Raw genomic sequence first — 23417 nt, 5'->3', positions numbered from 1 at the left:
GCAGGAGGGCTTGCTTTGTAGCAGGGCTGAAAGTCAAGGAACAGATGGCAGCGCCGATTTTCCCTTTTGCTACAGCAGTGGATATAATGCTGAGACATCTTCTGCTTCCAGCAGAACGTGCTATGAACTACAGACAGACTGTTCCTTTCAGCAGATACAGGTTGGCCTGTTTTCACAAGTTAGCAACAGGCACGGATCTGGACTGGTCGTGGTCCAGACCTACAGTGTTCTGCCCTCATTTGACTTTAAGTTAGAAACAAGAGAAAACTTTTTTTGCTCTTAAATGGCCACAAAAGTTAATTAGACTAAAATCAATTTCAGTAATTCTTGGAATCTCTCAGACATGATCAGAACAAAGCAAAATGTTCATGGTCTTATTTTGAGATTTCCATCAAGGTAAATGATAGGAAGAATGTTAGGTTGGATGTGTCAGGAGAGAAGCGTAAGCCAGCTGCTGGATAGATTCAAGACACTGCTTGCTGGCTCACTCTTCGCCTCTGGGTTCCCATGTGGGACCCGAGTTCCTGAATATTCAATATCCATTCTGCAGTCAATTTGTTCTTCCTAAAGGAGCTTAACCTGCAGAGCTGCAGGTTTAAGTTTCAAACCCTGCTAGCCGTGCAGGACTGGACAGTTTTGGTTATAGCGACAGCAAGATTCACCGTTGCCTTTAGAAAGGCACACAGAAGTGATACTACGTAGGCTGCAAAGCCAAGCAGCAACTTCAAAGTTGAGAAATGCCCGTAACTCAGTTTCCCATGCAACCATCATTCTACTGCTGTGTGTATTGTAGCACAGGCTTCAATTTCATGATTACATAGTGTGTTTTCTCTGAGCCATGGCTGCATTCAGTGTATGGACTGAACACTGCAGAGAACCAGAAACTATAGCTTCAGTTATTCTTACACATGATGAATAAGTACTAATAAAGTAAATGAGACTATATGATATTCAGCAAGTAACTTTCTCTGGGTCTCAGTTTGCAGTTCATGAAATGGGCTGGCGCGCTCGGCTTTGCATGACTCATTTTGGAACTTGAAGAACAGAAGCATTAAATTACATTTTCAGGTATTAATGATTACGTTTCTTTGAACAGAGAGGACTTTGTGCTCTGCTTCCAGATGCACCTGGTGCCTCATGCTTTGGTTTTAGTTTGGACTCAACACAGTACTAAGGCTGTGCGGTTGATTTAAGCTGAAATTAAAAGCCGTATCTCAGCCATGGGTCTGAACTGCTGCCTAGGCTTTTTGCTTTCCTCTTCTTTGCAAGGCATGAAATGTGCAGTCTTGACAGATGCACATTTTTGTTGGTTTTATTTGTTGTTCCCATGGAGTGACTTGAGAAATACAATGCAGAACCCTTGTAAAACTTTAGAAAATGTGACTTTTGAGGTCCAGTCATCAGTCAAGGTAATAGCCAGGTTTATACAAGGTATCTTTTATTCCTTTTATGCTTGTTAAATTTAAACTTACTTATGCTTGCCTGGGTCTGTGCCTATAGGAAATCTCTAGTGATGTGACTACCTTGCAGAACTAGTGCAAACCTCCCCAAAAGATGCAGTTCATCAGTGCACGGAGGGTATTTATGCTGTGTCTGGTTTTTGGTGTTACCTAGTGAAACTGGATGAGTATTTGCAGTAGTGGAAAAGAAAGTGATTCTCGGAGATGTTAGTCTATCCATCCAGTTAGACACACTAGATTTCCCTAATGTAGCCTAGATGATTACAGCCCTCTGCAGAATATCTTAAGGTGCAGCACTCGTGTAAGCTTATATTGTGAAAGAAATGTAAGCATTCACAATTTCCTGGCTGTTGAGTGTTAGGCTTCTCAACCTTATTGTTGCCTGAACATATGTTTTCCAAAATACTTGTACAATAGCATTCTGCATTTATGTAACACCTTGTTTCATTGAAAGGCTAAAGATATTCTGAAACTATTAATTAAAGTGAAAATGCAACACATTAATCACCCAATGAGATTTAAGATATTTTGCATGCATAATAATGGAAAAGTATATTAGTGGTGTTGTGTTTGATGGAATTGTTAAATAATATGTGTTGTGGTAGACTATCTTAATACCTTGGGTAATAAAACTGAATGTAACAGTTCCAAGATTTCTCCTGGGTGTGATTTACCGCAGACATATGTTCTTCATCACTGTTTCCAGCAGAATGTTACAAATTGGAGGGGAAACACAATAGGCTAAAACATATTGGAAAATGATGCTTTTTAACAGAAGGTTGGTTTGAGGGGCATTTTTGGGGAGGAGCTTTTTGGCAGCTGTTTAGAAAAAACAACAAACAAACTGTAAAATACTGTATTTATTTTATTATCTTATCTGTTCATCTAGTTTTGTAAATGTCCATGTAGAGCTCTGCAGAGCTAGAAACGTATGCGAAAGCAATGCTAATAGAGCCGCAAAGCAATTAAAAACCTGTTATTTCAGCTGCGCCTTTCTCTCTTTTTCATCTGCAAATCTCCGTGGGAGCTTTGTAGAGCAGCTCTGCCTTTCGGGCTGTGCTCTGGAGGCCGGCAGGCCAGTCCCAGGCACCACTGGGCTGCGGGGCAGCTGGCCACGCTGCCCACGCGTGGGAGCAAACAGCCGCTGGTCGGGTGTGCAACAGCGGCAGTTCGGGCATAGGTGTAGCAGGAACCCTCTTGTGCCAGGAGCTGCTGTTTATCAGCCTTTAAAAATGGAATTTTTAAATAATAAAATGAATTTCTGTAGTTTTTCATCGCTTTTTTGAAATTCTGTGTGTTGAAGTGTAGGCATTGCTGTATTGGGTTAGACATCTGGTGTCTTGGCTGCTTCTGATTGTCCTCAGCACATGATTCTTGGGGGAGATGTTGCACATTAATGAAGTTACACACTAATGAAGGTATCATTACCTTACTGCTAGCGTGACCTAGGTATCATGATCCCTAAAATCAATCCTGGTTTTGCAATAAGGATTTACATTCCTAGAAAGGGACAGCCAGTTCCCTCGGAGGACAGACGCTCTCACTTTTATTTGGCTCTGGTCTTGGCTTCACTGCTGGTTTGGAGCAACGATTTCCCAAACCTGATTATGTTACAAGTGGGTAGGTATGAAATCAGGTCCTTGGCTGAGGTTATAATGTAGCTCCTTTAGATGGAATTGAATATGCCACCCCTCCTGTGTAGGAGAGAGCTTCTCTTGCTTCACAGTGGAGAAGTAGCTCAGGTATCTGCTAGTGATTTCTTTTTTTCCCCCGCATTCATGCAGTTCAGATAAACACCATGAAACTACCATCCTTTAAAATCATAAAATCCAATAGTAAATTCTGCGTGATTTTGAATTTTGCATGCTTTTATCAAGAGTATTTTCTAAGGTTTCCACTATTTCAGTGAAAGGCTGGCCCTATCCCTCCCTCATATAATAGCTTATTTCCAAGTAATGTGTGAGTTTCAAAACAGAACTAATTAAAATAAAAAAGTCGTGACTTGAGGAAAGCATTTGCAGTCTCTTTTTTTTTATTTTGCTGTTTATTGAGAGATTAATCCTTACTACAAAGAGAGTGTTCTAAAAATCTATGGGTCTCATGGTAACATGTAGACAAATTAGAGAAGAAATAATCCAGTATTTCTATGTAGTGTAGGTATTTATACTGAGAGTATAACTGGCCATATTTTTTCCAAAATGAAATAACGCTACAACCACATTATTTCTTGCTATCATTTAGGGAAAACCCAGAAGATTGAAAATTAAATATTGTCCCTGCTGAATTTTCAAAGAAATGTAATTCAAGAAATTCGAAATTCAGTTCTTTATTTTGAACATTTAGAGAAGTCTTAACAAGCTGTGCTGTCTCCTGGGCCTCCTCAAGAGCTTCCATTTTGCCCATTCACTCTTCAGGAGCTCTGCATCATTTGCATCATCTGCACAAAAAATAAGAGCAATGTGTTAGCAACGCTGGGTCCTGCCGGGACTGCAGGTCCCTGCAGGTCTGGGGTACAGGGCTCAGCTTTAAGGATCGCTCCTTGATTCCAGGCATGTGTAGGAGTCTGGCTGCAAGTAGATAGTGATCGGCTCACCACCAGAGCAAAGGTTTATAAGCTAAACTGTTTATGTTAAAAGTTCGTAGAGTGGGTTACAGAGGATGGGAGAATACCTCGACACATCAAATAGCTAAACATTTTGAATGTCCAGGCAGGCTTCTCTCTGAAATACTGATTAGCTTCTTCCAGTCCCTGACGCTAAAGAGTCCTTTTTGTGCCTAATGTTAGTGGAAAAGCTTTGTGCTCCAATTTGAATTAGGAGGAAGACCTCTTCCCGCCAGGTTAGGCTGTTGTATGTACATGATTATCATAGGCTGTGTTGTTTGGGGAATCTGTGGTATCCTGTAGCCTGCAAGTCATAACTGCTGCTCTGTAACGAAGACAAACGCCAGAAATGCCACTGAATATGGTTTGTGTAGAGCTAAATCTGCTGTGATTTAGAGAGGAGCTGTAAATGCTGATGTGGTGTGGCTGTGCAAACTTCAGGGCTGCTGCCACCGTCACGGATGCGTTACAAACAAGGAAAACTTTCTTATAGGACGGCTTCAATCACGTGATTAAAAAAAAAGCCGTCTCAGATGATGGCAATGTTTCTTTCTGCCATGTTCCCTATGTCTACCCCAGGAGCGAGGAGATGGTCCTTGCCCTGCAGAGCCCTCCCAGGCTGGGGTGGTGATAAGGCGCAGATAGAATGAGTTTTTCCTGTTGCGTTGGATGACAAAATGTAGTATCTATTGACTAAATAGCTACATAGCTATTTAGCTTCCTCCTGTCACAGTGCAGACTTTATTACTACAGCCAGAGGAAACCCAGGCCATTTTCTCCCCAGTTCTGAAATGGGAGTTTGACGCTCAGCAGATTTTTTTTTTCCTATCACCCCAGCTGATTTTATAGACACCCAAAATACTCCTCTCTCTGACTGACGGAGAAGGTGTGTAAGGTGACATTCTGGTGTCTGTCTTATTTTCTTGATCTGTTTTGGACACGATCCAGTGGAAAGTATTTGTGGTCCAGCAGCCCCAGAAGGTGGTGGATCTGGCGTTCGCCCTGCCAGGAGCACCGGGAAGACGTGAGCAGATGTGCTGCCGGGCCGGGCGAGAGGGGCTGCCGAGGGAGCTCCTGCAGTTTAGTTGACCCAGAGATGCTGCTGCTGCTGCTGCTGCGACACTTCGGTCCTTTGCTTCATGGTAACAGAGCTATTGGGGGAAAAAGATCACTTCACATGTCCCAAGATATTAATCTGATTTACACAGCAGTCAGAAGGATTCATATGGAGATATGGAGATATCCCTGTTCCTTGCAGGGGGGTTGGACTAGATGGCCTTTGAAGGTCCCTTCCAGCCCTAACGATTCTATGATTCTATGATTCTATGATTCTGTGATTCATGGGGATTGTTGTGACCTCTCTGCAAAAACGGGGAGTAATGGGGTATGCACCAAAGCAATGACCTGCTCTGTGTTAGCCACTGACTCTGCAGGCACAGAGTACATGTCCCACTTTTTGTCAGCTCTCCTTAGGACCCTTAAGCTCTCCAAGATCTCAGTACCTTTCTGCTGTGACCTTTCTAAAGGCTTTTTCGCATTTCTGTTCAAAATCTGTGGACAGCAAGTGGGACATGAGTGAGCCACGTCAGCGGTTGCTGACTTCAGGCTTTGTGTTGCTGCCTGGGTGGATTCCTGGGCTATTTCGTAGCTGGGAAACATGGAGGGTTTTCTAGTGAATTGTTTGGGAGACAAATTGAAGTAGTGTTCTAGATTAATTTATATCTAAATTTGCATATGTATATTTTTGTAGGTCTTAAAAATAGGAGGCATATCTTAAAAATCAGTGTTAAAAATGTCTGGTTCTAAAGGTGAGAAAATCGGCCTGCTTTGTACACATACAGGGATATTTTGTTTGGATTTCATGATGTACATTAAAATGTGTGGTAGAAGACTATCCTAATGGAAGCCCAGTGGCGTTGGGGATTTTTTTTTTTTTTAAACGTTCATATGTTACGTGTTTATTTTGTCTTCAGCACCTGGTCTCAGTTGGCTCCAAACTGGATAGTAATTTTCATTGAAGTGTTTATAACATGAAGTCTTTTTTTGCTTTTTTAACATGAGACATATGCGTGCAGCTCTGCAGGCCGCTGTCTCACTGCCAACTTAGCAGGACAGCCAACTGCAACAGGAAACTGATACGGTGCAATTTTCATTAATGATTTGTATTCTTTTTCAACATGCAAATTCAATAGCATTTAGAAGGTGCTCCTAAGATCAAATATCTCTTTGCTTTAAGGATGAAATTAAACCAGAAGCTGCTTTAGAATTAAGCAACTTTTTAAAAAGTACTCATATATGTATGTGGCAAGGCTAAATCCTTTTTTTTGTTCTTTCCATTCGGGTCACTTCCTTGCAAAACCTTAAAGTTTTGGCATATTGTAAAGCTATGAGTAAATCCTTACTGTTTTGCAGAGCACACCCAGCCTGGCAAACCAAAAATGATGAAGTATTAAATAACTGTCAAATTGAGAGAAAAAAAGAAAAAGAAAAAAAAAAAAAAAAAAAAAAAGTCTTGTTAGTAGCCACCACCCATATGACTGAAATCTACTGAGATTTTGGTGTTTTGTTTTTGTTTTGCACACAGCCACAAATGTTAGAGTACTTGCTGTAGATTGCAAAATTTTACTTTGTTACATAGGCTTAGTCTGGGGAGGTTCAGGTTGGATGTTAGAAAGTATTTCTTCTCTGAAAGGGTTGTCAGCCACTGGAATAGGCTGCCCAGGGAGGTGGTTGAGTCCCCATCCCTGGATGTGTTTAAGAGAAGGGTGGATGAACTACTTAAGGATATGGTTTAATGGGGAATTAGGGACAGTTGGACTGGACGATCTCTAAGGTCTTTTCCAACCTAGAAATTCTATGAAATTCTATGAAATATGAGTGTCTTCTTGTAAGAGTTTCTAAGTATTCTAATTTCTAAGAATTCTAATTCTCTTTTCAATTGGTATCTGTTTTAAATACCACACTGTGTGCTGGATCTGATGGCGTAAGGACAGACAGCATTTCCTCCACTGAGGCAAGGAGGAATAACTGTCAGCTTTACATATTTCTAGTTGTTTTCTTCAGCTCAGTGGGGTGGTAGTTCTCTTGTGCTAACCAAGATTTTATCAGGGGTGAATTCTGTCCTTTGAATTTTGGGTAGTCGACCTGTGTCAGGCTAGCAATTTCTGTGTATTTTATGATGATGCAATATGTTGAAATCCAGCATTTCAAGAAGCAGTCAAACCCAGACATAGAATGGAGTCATAAGGCTCTGCGTTATCGCAGTATTAAACCAAAGAAATCTCATGAATAGTTGATCATAACCCATTTTTTATCTTGCAAAACTTTTGCTGTGTTAGTCATCTTAATATCTCAACAGCAGAACCAGGAATATAAAAAACACACTGAAAAGAATTTCTAGAATTTAATAAATAGCTCAGGGATTTATGGCTTAAACATACATCACTTGTCCGTGCAGCTCACTAGTCAGCATGCCCTAGTTTTCCCCTCTTCATCTCAAGATTTGGAGACTTATGGATTTGGGCTCTGGAGGTCTTCTGTTGAATTGTTCTTTATAGTCATGATAATTTGCTTTCACATATATTATATTTTAAGGGTTAGGTTCTGCTTCTGTATAAATTCTTCTTCTTTTTACAAGGGTGTGTAGTGATAGCACAAGGGGCAACGGATTTAAACTGAAAGAGGGCAGATTTAGGTTAGATAGAAGAAAGAAATTCTTTACATTGAGGATGGTGAGGCACTGGAACAGGTTGCCCAGAGAAGTTGTGGATGCCCCATCCCTGGCAGTGTTCAAGGCCAGGTTGGATGAGGCTTTGGGCAACCTGCTGTAGTGGAGGATTTCCCTGCCCATGTCAGGGGGGTTGGAACTAGATGATCTTTGAGGTCCCTTCCAACCCTAACCATTCTATGATTCTATGATTCTAAATCAGTGGGAAAACATACAGTGCTCCCCCTGCTTGCAACAGTCCTGAGATCCAGCTTAAGGGACAGATCAAACTATCATGATGTGGTCCATAGATCAAATCTGACATAAGAGAATAAGCAGGATTAAAGATTTTCATTGATCTGTCAACCTTGCTAATAGAGCTTTTTCTTAATATAACAATTTAAATACCTTCTGTAGACTTGTTGTTAGTGCTACAACTGTTTTGTTTTCAATAACATCTAAATATTGTCACGTACTACAGAAGTTCAAAAGTGCTACCCTATCTAAACAAGTACTATCTCACAAATCTCTTCATGTGGACTCAAGCCCTTACTATAAGCCTAAGAGGCAGATCTCTCATGGTCTTCAATTTTAAATCAACATGGAGAAGGTGCTCTCATAGTCCCTTTCTCCCTATTTGTTCTTGTTTAGTTTTAAATTTTATAGTTGAGTAAATGTCACCTCTGCTGGTTAAAGTTCAGGTCAAGTTACATTTTGCTGTGACCCTCCTGCTCTCTTTTGCAGACACTGGGACTGCGGTCTGTCCAGACAGGAAAGTTCACAGATCATAGCCTAAGGATTTTTTTTTTTATCCCCTTTCTTTCTTGGATATCCTTTCGTCAGGCAAGGAAAGTAATGTTTGTAAAATTGGATTGAGGGAGCTCTGTTAATTGAGATGTTTGTGTGTGAATAACAGAGTGATGTTTGTGCCCTACATAATTTTAGAAAGCATTATACATCGCTGAGGTTAGTTTAGAACCAGATGTCTGATTCTTTTTAATTTCCCACATTATTCATTAAAATAAACATTATTGTGGGAATAGTTGCCTGATGAGAGGTGGCAACAGCCAGTCATAGCCAATTAGACACACTTATTTAATGAAAACCAATACAAATATGTATTTGACTTGAGTGGATTTGTGTTAATATGAGGAATGTGTGGATATAATGTGTGGATGTTCCTGGTTTATTCAAATCTCTTTCTTGAGGCTTTTGTTTCTGGTGCTGTCTGTGCATACTTGTTTCACAGATCTGTGTACACCATGTGTATTGATGTAGCCCTCAAGACTATAAGAAAAAACAATAGAGGGAGAGATAGGTAGAATTAGAGTCTTTGGGGAATGCTTGTAGCCCCAGAGAAGTGCTGCTGCCTGTGCACCAAGCAGAGCTACCCAGATGACAACTTCTTTCCCAGGGTGTTACCAAATATTAGTGTGTCTGTACGCAGGAGGCTCCCCAGAGGTATGCCACAATCCCAATGGGAATTCTGCCATCCTTCTCTTAAAATGTTGAGCATTTGGAGAATGGACATGACAGAGGCACCTTCACGTGAGCTTAAAGGAGGTTTATTAGAATGGAGGCTGCCAAAGAGAAAAACCTAATAAAATAAAAATTTGGAAAGAGCCTTGCCTCCAGTAGCCTTGTCTAATAGTAGGTGAGAATTGGGAGTCCGAGACAGAGAATCTAATTCTTCAGTTTCTTCATCTTTTCCTCTTCTGCCCCTTTCTGCCATCTTCTCTGTACTCTGCTCACATTCCTGCAAATCCTGTGCATTAATTGAGGAAGAAATGGCAGAAGAAATAGTAGGAGCTAATCGATTGCATCCGTATCTTAATGTTGTTCATGCTGAGGAGCTGTAATTCTGGCATTTGTTAACTTTTGAGTGCTTGCCTTCCCGAACTCACTGTTGTTCCTTTGATGCTTTTGACATAATTTCTGAAGTAAGCAAACAAAACACTTAAAAGCTGAAACAACATTTTGACTGCAGAGAATACTTCTTTTACTGGCGAGTTCAAACAGTTTGGCTGCACATCATAGCTGTCTGCTGCTTGTGCTAAGGAAGGGATCAGTGCAATAGCAGGTTGTCTTCCAAATGGCCTGAATGTTTACCAGCGGGTAGACACGCCACCTAGGCTTTGCAGGTATTTGACAGCAACAGGGTACTGAGGTTTATGAATAATTGATTCAATTTGAGATTTTCTGCCTATATTCCTTTAGCTTCCTTTGTCTCTTTATGCCACAGCTCTTTTCCCCTGCCATCCATCTCCCTGTCCATCTGTTTTTACATCTGCCCCCATTTCCAGCCCACTCCCCCAGTTCTTCCCTCTACCTCTCCATCACCCACATGGATGCAGTCCGCCCTTAGCTCCTTGCTACACTTCCTTTTTTTGTCTACCTCCTTCGACATTCTGCCTTTGGTCTCTGCAGGCTCCCAACTGTAGGCTCTCACATCTCTGCTGCATTTGTGTATGTGAGGTGTCTTCCTACCCTTCGTTTTTCCTAATTTCAGGTCAAGCATTTATGGTGGAGAGACTCCAGTGACCAGTTGTTGTATCCCCAGGTGAAAATGCCATGTTCATACTCTCCCACTCATAGATCTCCTCTGTTCTCCAGAAAAAGCTACCGTAGGACAGTTACAGCCACAACTGGTTACCAAATTCATTTTTAAAAAGGAAAAAATAAAAATAAAATTAAACAAAGGTGTTACCCTTATTTTTATATGGCTCCCTAAAACCCCTCTGTTCCTACATTACTCCTCCCAAAAACTTACTTGTACCGATCAGGGATGGAAGGGAGTACACTGGATTTGTTCCCACCACCCTACTTTAACCCAAGTTTAAAATAGGAACCTTGTCTCTCTGTCTTTCTGTCTTTTTATGGCCAACGAAAGAGGTTTTTCAAGGGCCTGATTCATCTTGCTTACTTGGGTGCCTTGAACCAGCCTTATGGAGTACCTGTCCCTCCATTGCCAAGGATGAGGTATGGGAACCATCCGTCACCAAGCTGGTTACGTACCTACGAAGCAGGCGTACCTGCCCAGCTTGTGACGTGTTGTCTGCAAGGAGCCACAGCGGGATGGTGACAGTCAGTGCCCAAGCTGCTCCTGGGGCCGTCCATCAGTAAAGGTCAGGTTGCAAAGGTTGGATGTTGCTGGATTATTTTGGTTCATAATTATTCATTTGTGCCTTTCTATTTGCTTTACGTTCTGCAAACCCCTTCTTTCTTCAGAGATAGTCTTATGTCGAAAATTCATCTCCTTTCACCATCGCTGTCATTGTCTAAAAGTCTGGATATTTTACTTCACGTTCATGGCCCCTAAGTTACGTTCCTGGTGGTTCCTTCTCAGTTCTTGTGTCTTAAGACAGTGTTTCTCAGTGCAGAAAATATATGTTTATCTGGCATATATTTCGAGAAACAAGAATATGTATGTGATAATATGTACTCATTTACAGCTGGCTTTATGAGACAAGAAATGACAGTCTGTTATTTTTGCTTTCATTTTCGATGCCCATTTACCATCTGCTTCTCCAGCAACACAGTGTTTCTGGCAGACAGGTAGGAATTGAGAGTGCATAAAGTGGAGGTTTCTGCACTTCACGATGCACGTGTTCCTTCCTTAACTAACTCCCTCAATGGCCCTGGGTTTGAGGTGCCATCTTGTGCGTTGCCTGTTCTTCCAGTTGCTTGCTTGTAGTGGTAGACAGAACAGTTTGGATTGTTTTTCCCTGTAGGAGCTGTGATTTTTGGATTTAATATCTATTTGATTCTAGTATATTCACTAGTATCTCTTTCCTGGTTTCGAGAAGATAAACTGAGATGAGTCATAAAGCACTTATTCCCAGAGATAGCTTCAGCAATCAAAAAGGGACTATGAATACTTCAGGCAAAAGTACTAGATATTAGGCATAGATTGTATGAAGGTCATTGGGTTTTGTTATTTTTTTCTCTCTCCCTAAGTAAATGAAGTTCTCTTCAAACAGACCTCAGAAATACCAATTAGTGTGCTTCATTCTGAAATGTAATCAAATTTAAAATGTAAAAAATCGCTTTCGGCTACAGTATAATAGGGGCCCCTAATTATGAAAGGCGTATGTTCCCCTCCATCTTTCTTCCCTCCACCCATATAGATAATTGTCCTTCTCGAATGATTTCTTCTTTGTAAAAATCTTCGTGATGTTCTACTCCTGGTTTGCTCAAAGCAATGCTGTTATCTGGCGCATTAGCTTTGTCTTGTTGGATTCTCGCAGGGTAATATACAATATAGTTACGCTGATTACTTGCTATTTCGCGTGTCATCTGTGTTTTGGAATATCTCAAAGCTTGTCAGACTTCCACTGGGGATTACATCATTTTGGGGGTCTCAGCCATTCTGAAACAAAAGCATACTTCAGTGGTAAAATATGTACGCCCGGACAGCTAGGCAGTCTTTCAAGGCTCCAAACTTGACACAGAGTTAATCTCAGAGAAATGTATTTTCTTCTATTCATAGTAACGAAACAATTATTTCCATGCTGGGTTTTTTGCCTTTCCACACCCCACACCCCCCCCCCCTTCTTTCTTAATATAGGGTTTTATTTATGGATGGTAATTATTGACATAAAAATAAAATACATTTCTTTGGGTTTTTTTCCCAGCCACTGCAGGATTTATTCTGGGGTGGTGATTTTGGTTTCTGCGTGGTCTTTGAATGTTTTGGCAATGGTCAATTCAAATTAATAATTGTTTCTTTAGCAGTAAACCTGATCTTGTTCGGAACGTGTAAGTCTCTCCATTATTAGCTTGCCTTATTTTTTGGGGGCAGACCTTTGGGGACAAAGTCACCTGCACCTGCTAAGCTACCTTGTCCCATATTGAATTTTAACAGCAAATTGGCATCACAGACCACACCACCCCATCACATAAGCACAATTTATGTTGTAAAGGATTCATAAGGGTTGAATTAAAACACAACTTGCTGCACTAGGATGAATTTCATCCCAATATCCACTATATAAAATGGCATCAGAGCTGTTACGAGAAGATGCTAGGAAAAATAGCAATGCAAAATTGGACCAAGAATTTGCCATGTGCATACTTAATCTAGATTTTCATGCTATTCCTACTACTTTGTTAGGTTTAAAAAACATGTGCTGCATGTAACTTGTTCCAAGGAAAACCTGTCTGCCAGACTACCAACTCCTAGTTTTTATTTGACTCCAGACTTGTGCCCTGGTGGGTACTGTTTCAGTACCAGTGTCTCCAATTGGGCTCAGCTGTAGACAGGCAAAGCCTGCTTTGGGAGCTGCTGCATTCAGAGGCACAGCGTGAATCTCTCTCACAGACCCACTAGGTAAGGATGTAGCCCAAGTGAAAACACCTGCTGAATATTCTCAGCTTAAACAGAGTATCTATTTTATTTTCCTAAAATATGATTTCATCAAATATTTTTATCATAGAATCACCGAATCGTTTGGGTTGGAAGGGACCTTAAAGATCATCTAGTTCCAACCCCCCCTGCCATGGGCAGGGACACCCTCCACTAAATCAGGTTGCTCAAAGCCTCATCCAGCCTGGCCTTGAACACTTCCAGGGATGAGGCATCCACAGCTTCTCTGGGCAACTTGTGCCACTGCCTCACCACCCTCAGAGGGAAGAATTTGTTCCTTATATCTAATCTAAATCTTCCCTCTTTCAGTTTAAAGCCATTGCTCCTTGTCCTATCACTACAGACCCTTGTCAGAAGTCCCTCTCCAGCTTTCTTGTAGGACCCCTTTAGGTACTCGAAGGCTTCTTAAAGATTTGCCTTTCCATTTGAAAGAGGATTTAGGCGTATAGTTCAAGTAACTAATATGAACTAATAATAACAAATATAAAATGTAAATTGAACTAATACTATTAATTTGTTTTAAATTGGCATATAGTACCAGTAAATAAATTACTAATGTTGGAGATATATGTGTAGATCTTTTTCTATGTATGATTCACCAGAAAACTTGTGTGAGTTAACTTAATAGCTTGCAGAAGGTAACATTTCCTCTTCATTTTTTTTGATATATTTTTCTTTAATTTGCAAAGATTTCATGTTAAAAGAGTTATGGAAGTGGAGAATTTATGCTTTTGTTTCACATAAGTAGACATCACTGGCATGACAGATGAGTTCTTTCTATGTGTAGAAAAGCATTTAAATAAGTGGAAAGCAAATATGAAAAAGTTGTAGTATTTTTTTTAAGACTGAAGCTTTCCAAAAACATCCCTGAAAAAGATTTTTTATCTCCTTTTAATTTATCACAGATTAATTAAATCTATGTTTCTCTTAATTTTAGTGGAATTTAATTTTAATTATTTGTTTTTATTTGTTGTGTGCTAGAACTTTCCAATATAAAGAGATTAGATGGCCTTCATTCATCCTTTTCAAGGCGTACTACTGCCAAAAGAGCGCTTCGTAAGCGATTAAGCAGAATTATGCAAGCTCTTATTGCGATTGTTTAAATCCACGGCAAATCTGATTTCCGATTGGTTTGCATGCAAGTCATGCAGTCAAGTATCTAAGTATGCAGGTCATGCAAATTACAAGTTTATTGAAGAGTCAGTATAGTTATCAATGGCAGCTGTTCACAGGATCCTTAACACTGAGCTGAAAATTTATCTTTTGATTTGAATGGTTCTCACCCCTAAAAACATTATAAAGTCTCAAGAGCATTACTATTTTTAGCTAAATAGCGGTTATGTCTTTCAGTTTACTTAGGCATCAGACCAAAGATCATTGAAGTCAATATGAATTCTTCCACTTACATCAGCATGCTCAGGGTCATGCCCTTAATAAACTGTTGTTTGCTATCCAAACCAGAAGAGATTACAGAATAAAAACCGGTGTGATACAAACCAAAATGGATTTCAGCAATAGCCTGAAGTACTAATTCTGCCTCCAGGCAAGCCAGAGGGAGATATGAAAAAATCCCACAAGAAAAGTTGGACTGTTTGTTGCATTGAAGTTACCTTTCAGTTAACCTAACCATGGTAAAAATGTTTGGGCATGACCACCTTGCCCACACACCAGTGTTAGTGATGAGAGGTTGGGGTGGGTGATAAAATGCCATGTGAGATTTTAGAGTGTGAGTGTTTATCATTAGGCAAACACTAGCTCATCTGTGAAGTAAAAAAAGGACTTTTATCTTTGTTTTGAAGGTCTTTTAATCATGATAGAACAAGTATATTTGTACTGCAGAAGTTTTGAAAAACGTGGTGAAGATGATAGTAATAATTAAAAAGCCCTACATCAGGAACCCTAAAAATATGTTTGGAATAGAAAGTTTGGTTGTCTAAAAATTAGAAATTCAGGTATTGTAGCATATGAAAGTTTCATAATAAGGAGAAAGAAGGAAATAGATGATGTTATGCAACACTAATCCGTTAGTGTTCAGAGGAAAAATTGAAGAAAAAAAACCAATGAAAATACTATGTTTAACCCTTTCGCATCATTACATTATGAGTGAGTAATCCAGTGGAATTTAAAATACATTTTTACAAGTAAAAGAAAGGAAAGGGAAGAACCCTAATACTAAAAATATTCCAGACAATCAATGAATTTGGGATAAAAAATGTGCAATAGAAAAAAAAAGAGTAACCTGATTTTGAAGCTTGATTTTAAGGCAAGCATCTTCAGCCTTCTCTCTGGAAGGGCTTAGAAAAGCAGAATTTTCTGCATTAAATGAGAGTAATTTTTGGTGGGTCCGTTCAGGCCCATATAGCAAAATGGAAAGTTCTTCACTGGTGAGTCTGAAGGTGCAAATCTTTTACTTGCTTTTGTTTGGCAGAAGTATTAAGCTCATGGGAAACCTTTATGGTAGTAAAATATTTTGTCTGAGTGATGCTGAATTTCATCTTTGCAACAAGAAAAAGCGCAAGCTACTCAAATGTAATAATGGTATTCATCTTAAAATTTAATTTTGTTTAGTTTAATTTTTAAAATACAAGGGGTTTTTGAATTACCAAAAGGGAACGGAAAGAAATGGATATCATTATGCTAAATTGTTGTCTGCTTTCTCGTTTTGTTCCATGCTAAATTATTCCCTTGACAAACAGAATAGAAAGTATTCGTACTTTAGACATTTTATGATTAATCAGCCTCTGTGTTTGTGTCTGGGCTAGTAAAAACAGAGCTACTGTTGAAGGGTGGAAATAATCATGCTGGCTTTTGCCTGCAGTCAATGCTCCTGCCTCTGTTGGGTACATTTTTTCCAACGTATATCAAATACCGTATAGAAGGTACGGCAGTGATTGAGGAAACAGCTGCTGAAGGGCTGTTCAGGCAAAGCCTTTCACTTACACTTTATATGGTTCAGTAGCAGAGGAGCCTTGGTATTCTTAGTGGTTAGTTGTTCATGTTAGGTGCCTGAGATTCATTTTTGAGGGTGGCAAATTCTAAAAAGGTGTTTGTCACTACTGGCCCAGGGATGGGGACTGGTTAGGCTGGTGCTTCTCACCACTGAGAATCAGGTCCATGTGATTATTTTTTTTTCAGTTGGCTTTACAGTCCAGATGATGGAGCGGTTTCACTGAAGACCTTTTGAACTCAATTCACCAGCTACTTTGAAAAGATTGCCACTGAAGACCCTTCAGTACAATTTTCAGTCACTGTGGGCAAAGTGCTCCATTGCAGTCTCAGCTTTGGTAGAAATTGCTTCTCTGATATTTTGCAGACACACTCAGAGGGCATCTCGGCCCAGGCTTCTGGCTGCTTATTGTAAAGCCGTCAGCCTCTCAGGGGTGGGCACCATGTATCACTGAGGACACCTGAAGTTCAGATTTATCAGAGAGAAGCTGAGCCATGGGGCCCGCGCTGTCCCCTTCGCGGCTGGGTTGGGTAGAGAGCAGGGCCGATGCTTGACTAAGTGGAGAGGTGCACACCACACTGTAAATGCTGGCTTTGTTTCTCAACTCCCTTTATCAAAGAGGAAGGTACTTATTAGCACAGAAGTGAGAAGGGAGTGTTGCTGGCCTGAAAGTCGTTGTTATCTGGATTTTTGCATGGGAATAGATGGAGAGAAGAAAACGTTCCTCCAAACACCGCCTTATCCACTAGCTCATTTCATAATTTCCTTCACACAATCAATTTGCATTCTTTACGAGCGGTGTCTTGCTTCTGTTTTTTCTCTACCAAGAGGAAACAAGTAAATAGCTCATTTTCTTGTATGACTTTGACATCTTCCACACTTTATAAGAAACAGAAGAGTTTCTTTTAAAAATGGTGTTGAATACAAGCGTTTACATGGTTTAGAATGAGAGAGGCACATTTTTTGGACTGATACCTGAAATTGTGCATGCAGTTTTATAGTGTAGGTTCTCACTTATGTGCACGAGTGATGATTTGTTCGGGTAAAGTTGCTCGATTTACCCAGGCAAATGCTGCACTATGACCAAGTGCCATTGTATGTAAAGGTCAGCGTAGAAAAACAGAGAAAAAGGTTATCCTGAAATAACCATGACTATTTATTAATTATTATAAATGTTAATGTAATAATGTAAAATGAATGCCCAGGTTTATTGAAAAAAAGGTATTTCCATGTGTAGGACAGTTTAGCAGAAAAGAGATTCTTTTTGTCCGTCAGTCTAAGGACAAGTGAGGAAAACCTGTACCAGTTCACAGTCACTATAGATCATCAGAGACTAATCGTGGGTTTACAGCATTGTTTTAGCACATTGTTTTAATGGCCTGATCTGGTTGACAGTGCAACTTGTCTATCAGCTCGTACCAGCGTGGCCAAGGGAGTCAGTATGCGGTACCAGAGGGTGCTGGAATGGGGGAAGGACTCCTGCTGGGCAGCCTGGACAACCATTTATTTCATGAACTCCAATGCCATATGATTAGCGCTTTATCAGGCAAATTCACAAATTCCATAGCTTTCACGAGGGCACCCTCCTGCTTTTTCTGCTGAGTCCTTCCCCTGGTTGTTGAACTGTTGGTGAAACAGAATAGCAGGCACCCCTCCTGGAGATAGAAGAACTCATGTCAATCCTCCTCCAGCACCCTTCAACACGTAGCTGGTGCCCTTGTGGTCTTGCAGCTTTTGTCTCGCCACAATAGTATAAATGCGACCTAACAAACGATCAGTTGAATTGTTGGATGGGTGTTAAATCCTACTTCCTTTTCCCTCCCTGTCCCCACAGAGCTCTCACCAGCATTTGTCTCCAAGGGCAATGGCTATATCTTCATACTCTCTCCTTTATTCATTTTAATCTAATCTACCTCCCTTACATCATTCTCCTCTCTTCCTGCCGGGAAGTCACGCTGGGGGGAGCTCCCGGGGTCCCCCGAGAGTTGTCTCAGGGAGATACCTTGTGCTGTAGAAAGCCCTGTTTTACACTTTATGGAATGCAGATGGTCTAGACACAAATTTCATTTTTTTTTCCCAGCATAAAGCACCACATTTTTAACACATACCTCAAATAAATACGTCAAGAGGAGAACCAGTTAGCAGTGATTCCTTAAGGCAGCTATTGCAGCTGTCTTGGAGTTCTATACAGCATCAGTGTGGCATATTTTATATGTCCAGCTCAGGCACATAGCTTCCAGGATATGGGATTGCTAGAAGCAATACCACAGTGCTGTCAGTGTGCTAGCTTAAGTCCTCGCTATACTTTTTGTACTTTATTCTTTTTAAGTAGCTGTCGGTTTTGCTGGTCTACAAGGGGCTATCACTTCAACATGATAGTCAGACTTATTTTGTTAATCAGAAAGTGGTGTCATATGTAGCCACATTTATTTAAGCAACTACATAGTTTAGCTTCCGTTTGCAATTTTTTTGATAGATTATGTTTTGCCCACAAATCATACCAATCTGTCTGGATGAAATATGAAATTAAATTTTGAAAGTGCAAACAGTATTTATTTTTAATCAATTGTATGAAGCTTCCTTAAATGTGTTGAAGACTTTTTAAAAAAACAATTTGAAAGACATTTTGATAAATCTAAATGCATGTTTTTCCAGTTAATAATAGAACTGACAGATCATAATGTCATAAAATCTTCACTTGACTAGACCTCATCCTTTGCTATCTAGTTTTTATCCGTAAATTGGAAATTGGTTCTCTGTATCTAACAGCCAAAGATTTTCTCAGCTTTGAGTGAACTAGCCTTTGAATTGAGCTAGATGAATAAACCGATTTAAAGAAATGTTCTCCCTGCACCTGCAGAAGAAGCTGCAGCTGCCAAAAGATGAATACTTCAAAAAACTTGGATCCCAAGGATTTAGCCAGTGATTTCTGCCAGTTCAGTACTTTGATGTTCTTTAAAAGTTCAGCACCAAATGCACAGTGATGTGGGTTATTATGTAAGTATAGCCCTTTAAAAAAAAAAGAACTAATGTCATCTCAATTTGGAATCTTAATAAGCAAAAAAATCAAACTTAAATAAAATTTTTTGTTAGTGGAGGCAGTTTTTAATACCTGCTTTTTATTCACGCTCTTGTCTCTGAAATCAGCACGGGCTTTTCATATGACTCTCTCTGTGCAGGTGACGGAGGTCAGCTGCCAGCAGAGAGAGGTATTCATTTAAAAGAAAAAAAGATAAACCAGGGAGGGAAGCATCATTTCAGTAAGTCACTAGGGATGGGGGGTGTTGATCCAAGGTTTGTTGAAGAATTTCAGGAGGGAGCAGCTTAGTTACAGTCATATGTAACTCACTGAAAGCAATTACTTTCAGCAAAGAAATGGATGCAACCGATTGCATACCTAACTTAGCAAAATGGGTATAATTGTGAACCTTACTCTCCTACCAGCACAGACAGTGAAGTTCTCAAGAGAGAAGTATAAAGGCAGAAGGAGGAGATGGCTGTGGAGCCCTGTAAACACAGGCAAGAAACCTCCAGGATGCAGGGGACGGCAGTGCCTGGGGACAGGGATTGCAGGAGGCAGCAATGACCCATGCATGAGCTCATCCTGGTTTTTAACAGCACTGTAGATAAATTCCAGCTCCTCCTCGTGGAACGAGGGTAGTCATCAGAGACCTGGATCATCAACAATGGGCTGGTGGGCATTCTCACATTTTGAGGGGAGCTATTCGATACATAGTCCTCTTCACTTTATTCTGCTTGAACATGTGAAAAGATCATGATAATTTCCAGAAAAATCTTACAGTTATAAAACAGGTTACAGAGCTTCACTATGGACAAATGCAAGGTGGTGAGCATTGGAAAGAGCACATGACTCTCTCTTTGTCCTGTATCCAGTGAAAATGATGTCTGGCTAGATTTTTGCAAGTAAGAGATTAGCTGTGTGTCTTAAGCCTGGACAGCAGTTGTTAGATAAATTAATTTAATATTAGCATCTTTCTGAGGGTGTTATTTTGCATAAATTGAGATTGAAATTTGCAAATGAAATCCTCCTCCTTATTATGTTCAGCTCTTGTTAAAAATTAATAGAAAAGGTAGAGAAATGAAGCAATGGGAAGTGAATAGCTGGGAGATCACATAAGGAACCAGGGTTAGCTGGAAAAGTTTGGAAGAGACATGGGAAAAAACCAAAGAAGTCTAAACCACGAGTTTTTGTATGAAGAATTTTGTTCAGACTTCTCATTTGCCTGTAATATGGGGACACTGAATCAAAATGGCAGGCAGTTTAGATGCTCTCAAAGGAGATTTCATTTCAGGTATAGCTTTTGTGTTTGTTTTCTAGTATGAACCAGGAGAGAAATGCACACAGTCGCATGGGTGCACATACACTCTTTCACCTACCTCCATGCAGATACGTGCCCTAGAAAGTCCACCCATGGCTAGAAGATGCTTCTGCAAAGGCCAGATCCGGAGCTAAATTGCTTTCTCATGCTCTTGCCTAAGCAGGCTTTGCAGGATTGTATTGCAAACAGTCACGTTGTAGGGAACACATGCTGGTATTTCAGCTGGTCAGGTGTCAAATTTCTAAAGATAGTGCCCTTTCAGTAGGAAAAAACCCTCAAATACCAGAACAGAATAAAAAAATAGAGTTAAATTATATCAGAGATATAGATGAAATATATTCTATTAGTAGTGATGATGTGGTAGAAATAGAAATAAAAGTGCCATATTTCACAGTTGGACACTTCAAAGGATACTCCTCTCCCAGTAATCTTCTGATCTGCTTCATGTCACAGGTCACCTAAACAGTATTTACAAATGTCCTGGCTGGAGCACTCGTTCAGGATTTAAGGTGTTGCAATTTTTTTTGACATCAAAAGTTCAAGTACACTGATATTTCTCTGAGAATGTAACATCAGAGTTAATTTTTATGCAGACTCATGTTTATGAATATGTCTCCTCGAGACTGACATGGAACTTGCCTGGAGAGGGTGAAGAGATTTCTCCTGACAGCATGTGATGAGGTGAGACAGTGTCTGGTAGTTAGACGGGCGCTGCTTCAAACATGCTTGAAAAGGTGAGGACCAAAGCAGAAGTCAAAAGACTTGGCTTAACCATTGACCCATGTGTCACTGAGAAACTGGTGTGAACTTTGGGTTCCCTTTAACGTCTGAACGTAAGTATTAATGTTCTCCAAAGTGCTTTGCCACCTTGAAGAGTAAAGTGCAACAATAGTAATTGCTGCTGTAATTTTGAGAGTGGGCTGGACTTGGATGTAAAGTCTCCCTTTTGGCATCAAGCTCATTCTGGGAGCTTGGCATTTACTGTGGGGTGCTTGAGCACCGATGGATTCTGCTCTCTGAGGCAGGCATCATCCTTGGTTCTAGGTGGCCTTTCCGAATCCTCCAAGTCATGAGGGTTTGGAATTTTTGTGCTGATCAGACAAGTTGCTAGTTGCTTCAGTTAGAGGGGTCCTATCTCCTACTCTTTCCACAGAGTGAGTTTAGTTTTTACTCTGTCTTATTGCTCCAAGCAATTGAGGTCGTATGCTGACTACTGTGCAGCTTCTTGCAAACCCTTGCAGTAGGAAAGCTGCTCTATGAAGCCTGCGTGTTAGGCACGTTGGCAGGCATTTGAAGACTTTTTTCATGCTTTTCTTCTGGTTTTGTTTTTACAAGAAAGGAGAGCATATTCAAAATATTTCTACAGTACCAAGGTGAAAGGACCTAGGGTCATAGCCGAAATAAAACTCTTGAATATTTTTCCCTTGCCGAAGTAGGAATGCCTGGTTGCTCTGTCCATGAATGATTTGAAGGAAGAAGGATATTTTTTCAAATCTGTTTAATTAAGATGCCTCTTCAGTCCTCCCTGTCCCTCATTTCAATAGGTTTTCAGAGGCTTTCAAACCATAACTACACAGGGCTCTAATTCAAGTGCACTGTAAAGAGCTGATAATATAGCCTCTGTGACTGGGGCACAGAATCTTCCTTATATAGCTTTTCTGAACAGGATACGCTTGTTCTGCAACAGATCTGGTGTTGTTTATTCCCAATAACTATTCTCAAGTCAGTATAAATGACACTTCCAGATAACTTTCTTCCTCCCTGATAACAATCTGGTAGTTTATACGACTCTCCAGAAGTGTATATTTCTGTTTAGTTTTTTAGGGTGCATTTAGTATTTAGTATGGCCAAAGTAGTAATTCTTTCAGTATCTGCCAGCTAGATCGGTTTTGAGAAGAGTCTCTTCAAAGCAATGTCTGTTTAGAACTGACTTATTTATGTGCAGTTTCTGTTCCACAACAAAGCAGTCAAAGAAACGGAGCATCAGTTCCTGATGCCTGAGAAAGAGGCCTGAGAAAGGTCTCAGAAAACAGGTATGATTTAGAAAGTCATGTGCAAGAAGTCTGTGTTCTGAATAGCTGTGTATTTGTGCAAATTCAGATCTTGTTTTTAAGGCTTTGTTTTTTGAACGAAGCACTGACGGATGTGGAAGCGACAGTGGGTCGTGCGAAAGGGAAGTGATCACAATCCAGGGAGGTTACTAGCAAAGCTCTTCAAGGACGGTCGTAGGGTTGCATTACTGACTTTAGCAAATTAGGGGTGCGCTCGTGTAGGTTGCTGGTGACCCGAAGTTGTTAGTACAGGGGAAGATGGGCTGTCATGCACAAAGAAACTGGACAACATCAAAGCCTAAGAGAAATAGGGCAGAATTTCATAGGTCAAAATATATGTTGAGACTAGTAATGAGATTTTCTTGACTGGAAAGAGTCACTGTGGTGTATTAGTCAGGGATCACAGACAGGTGATCATGAACAACAACCTGTTACTGGTGTACATCAGGGCAGCAAATTATAGCTGGGCAGACATGGAATTCATGCTGCTGAATTGGGGCTAGGAGATTCCTCCAGTTCTGTTTGCCTACATGCATGAAACATTGACTGTAGCTGAAAAAAGTTAAGAAGAGAACTTGTTGGATGCTAAGGAAGGAGTTGTTGGATGCTGAAGAGGCATATGCGTTTTACAGGATGGAGAAGAAAGCTTAATAAGAATAAGGAGTAAAGTAGGAATATCGTAGGTGGGGGCACTAGCTAGTTTGAATTACATAGCATAGCAAAACAAAGAGGGGAGATGGTTGCTCTCTCAAGTAAGCTTGTGAGGCAAAACCCAGGCAAACAGTAGTGTTGATTGCATCTACCGGAGGATAACACTGCTGTAAAAAGAAATAGCATAAACCTAATCATTAGTAATGTGGGAAACCAGTAACAAGTTTCTAACTGTGGAGTAGCACGACTGTATGAAGGTCAGAGGGAGCAGAAACCCCTCTCTTGCAGCTATTCT

General features: G+C 40.4%; 1 protein-coding gene across 2 annotated transcripts in view; it reads left to right on the top strand.

Annotated features, from left to right (window-relative positions):
- SCFD2 (sec1 family domain containing 2) overlaps positions 1-23417 on the top strand; it is a 209287-nt gene that overhangs the window by 91770 nt on the left and 94100 nt on the right. The window contains exons 7-8 of one of the 2 annotated variants that reach the window (XM_086612206.1): positions 9125-9140; positions 21940-21954. The exons of the other annotated variant lie outside the window; for it this stretch is intronic. Of the exons in view, the coding sequence (XP_086468332.1) occupies positions 9125-9140; positions 21940-21954 (31 nt within the window). The remainder of the gene's footprint in view (positions 1-9124; positions 9141-21939; positions 21955-23417) is intronic. 2 annotated transcript variants of the gene reach the window in all.

Source organism: Tauraco erythrolophus, chromosome 5, assembly GCF_009769465.1.
Source record: "Tauraco erythrolophus isolate bTauEry1 chromosome 5, bTauEry1.pri, whole genome shotgun sequence".
In the NCBI taxonomy this organism is placed as follows: domain Eukaryota; kingdom Metazoa; phylum Chordata; class Aves; order Musophagiformes; family Musophagidae; genus Tauraco; species Tauraco erythrolophus.
This window is presented reverse-complemented; position numbering and strand designations above follow the sequence as displayed.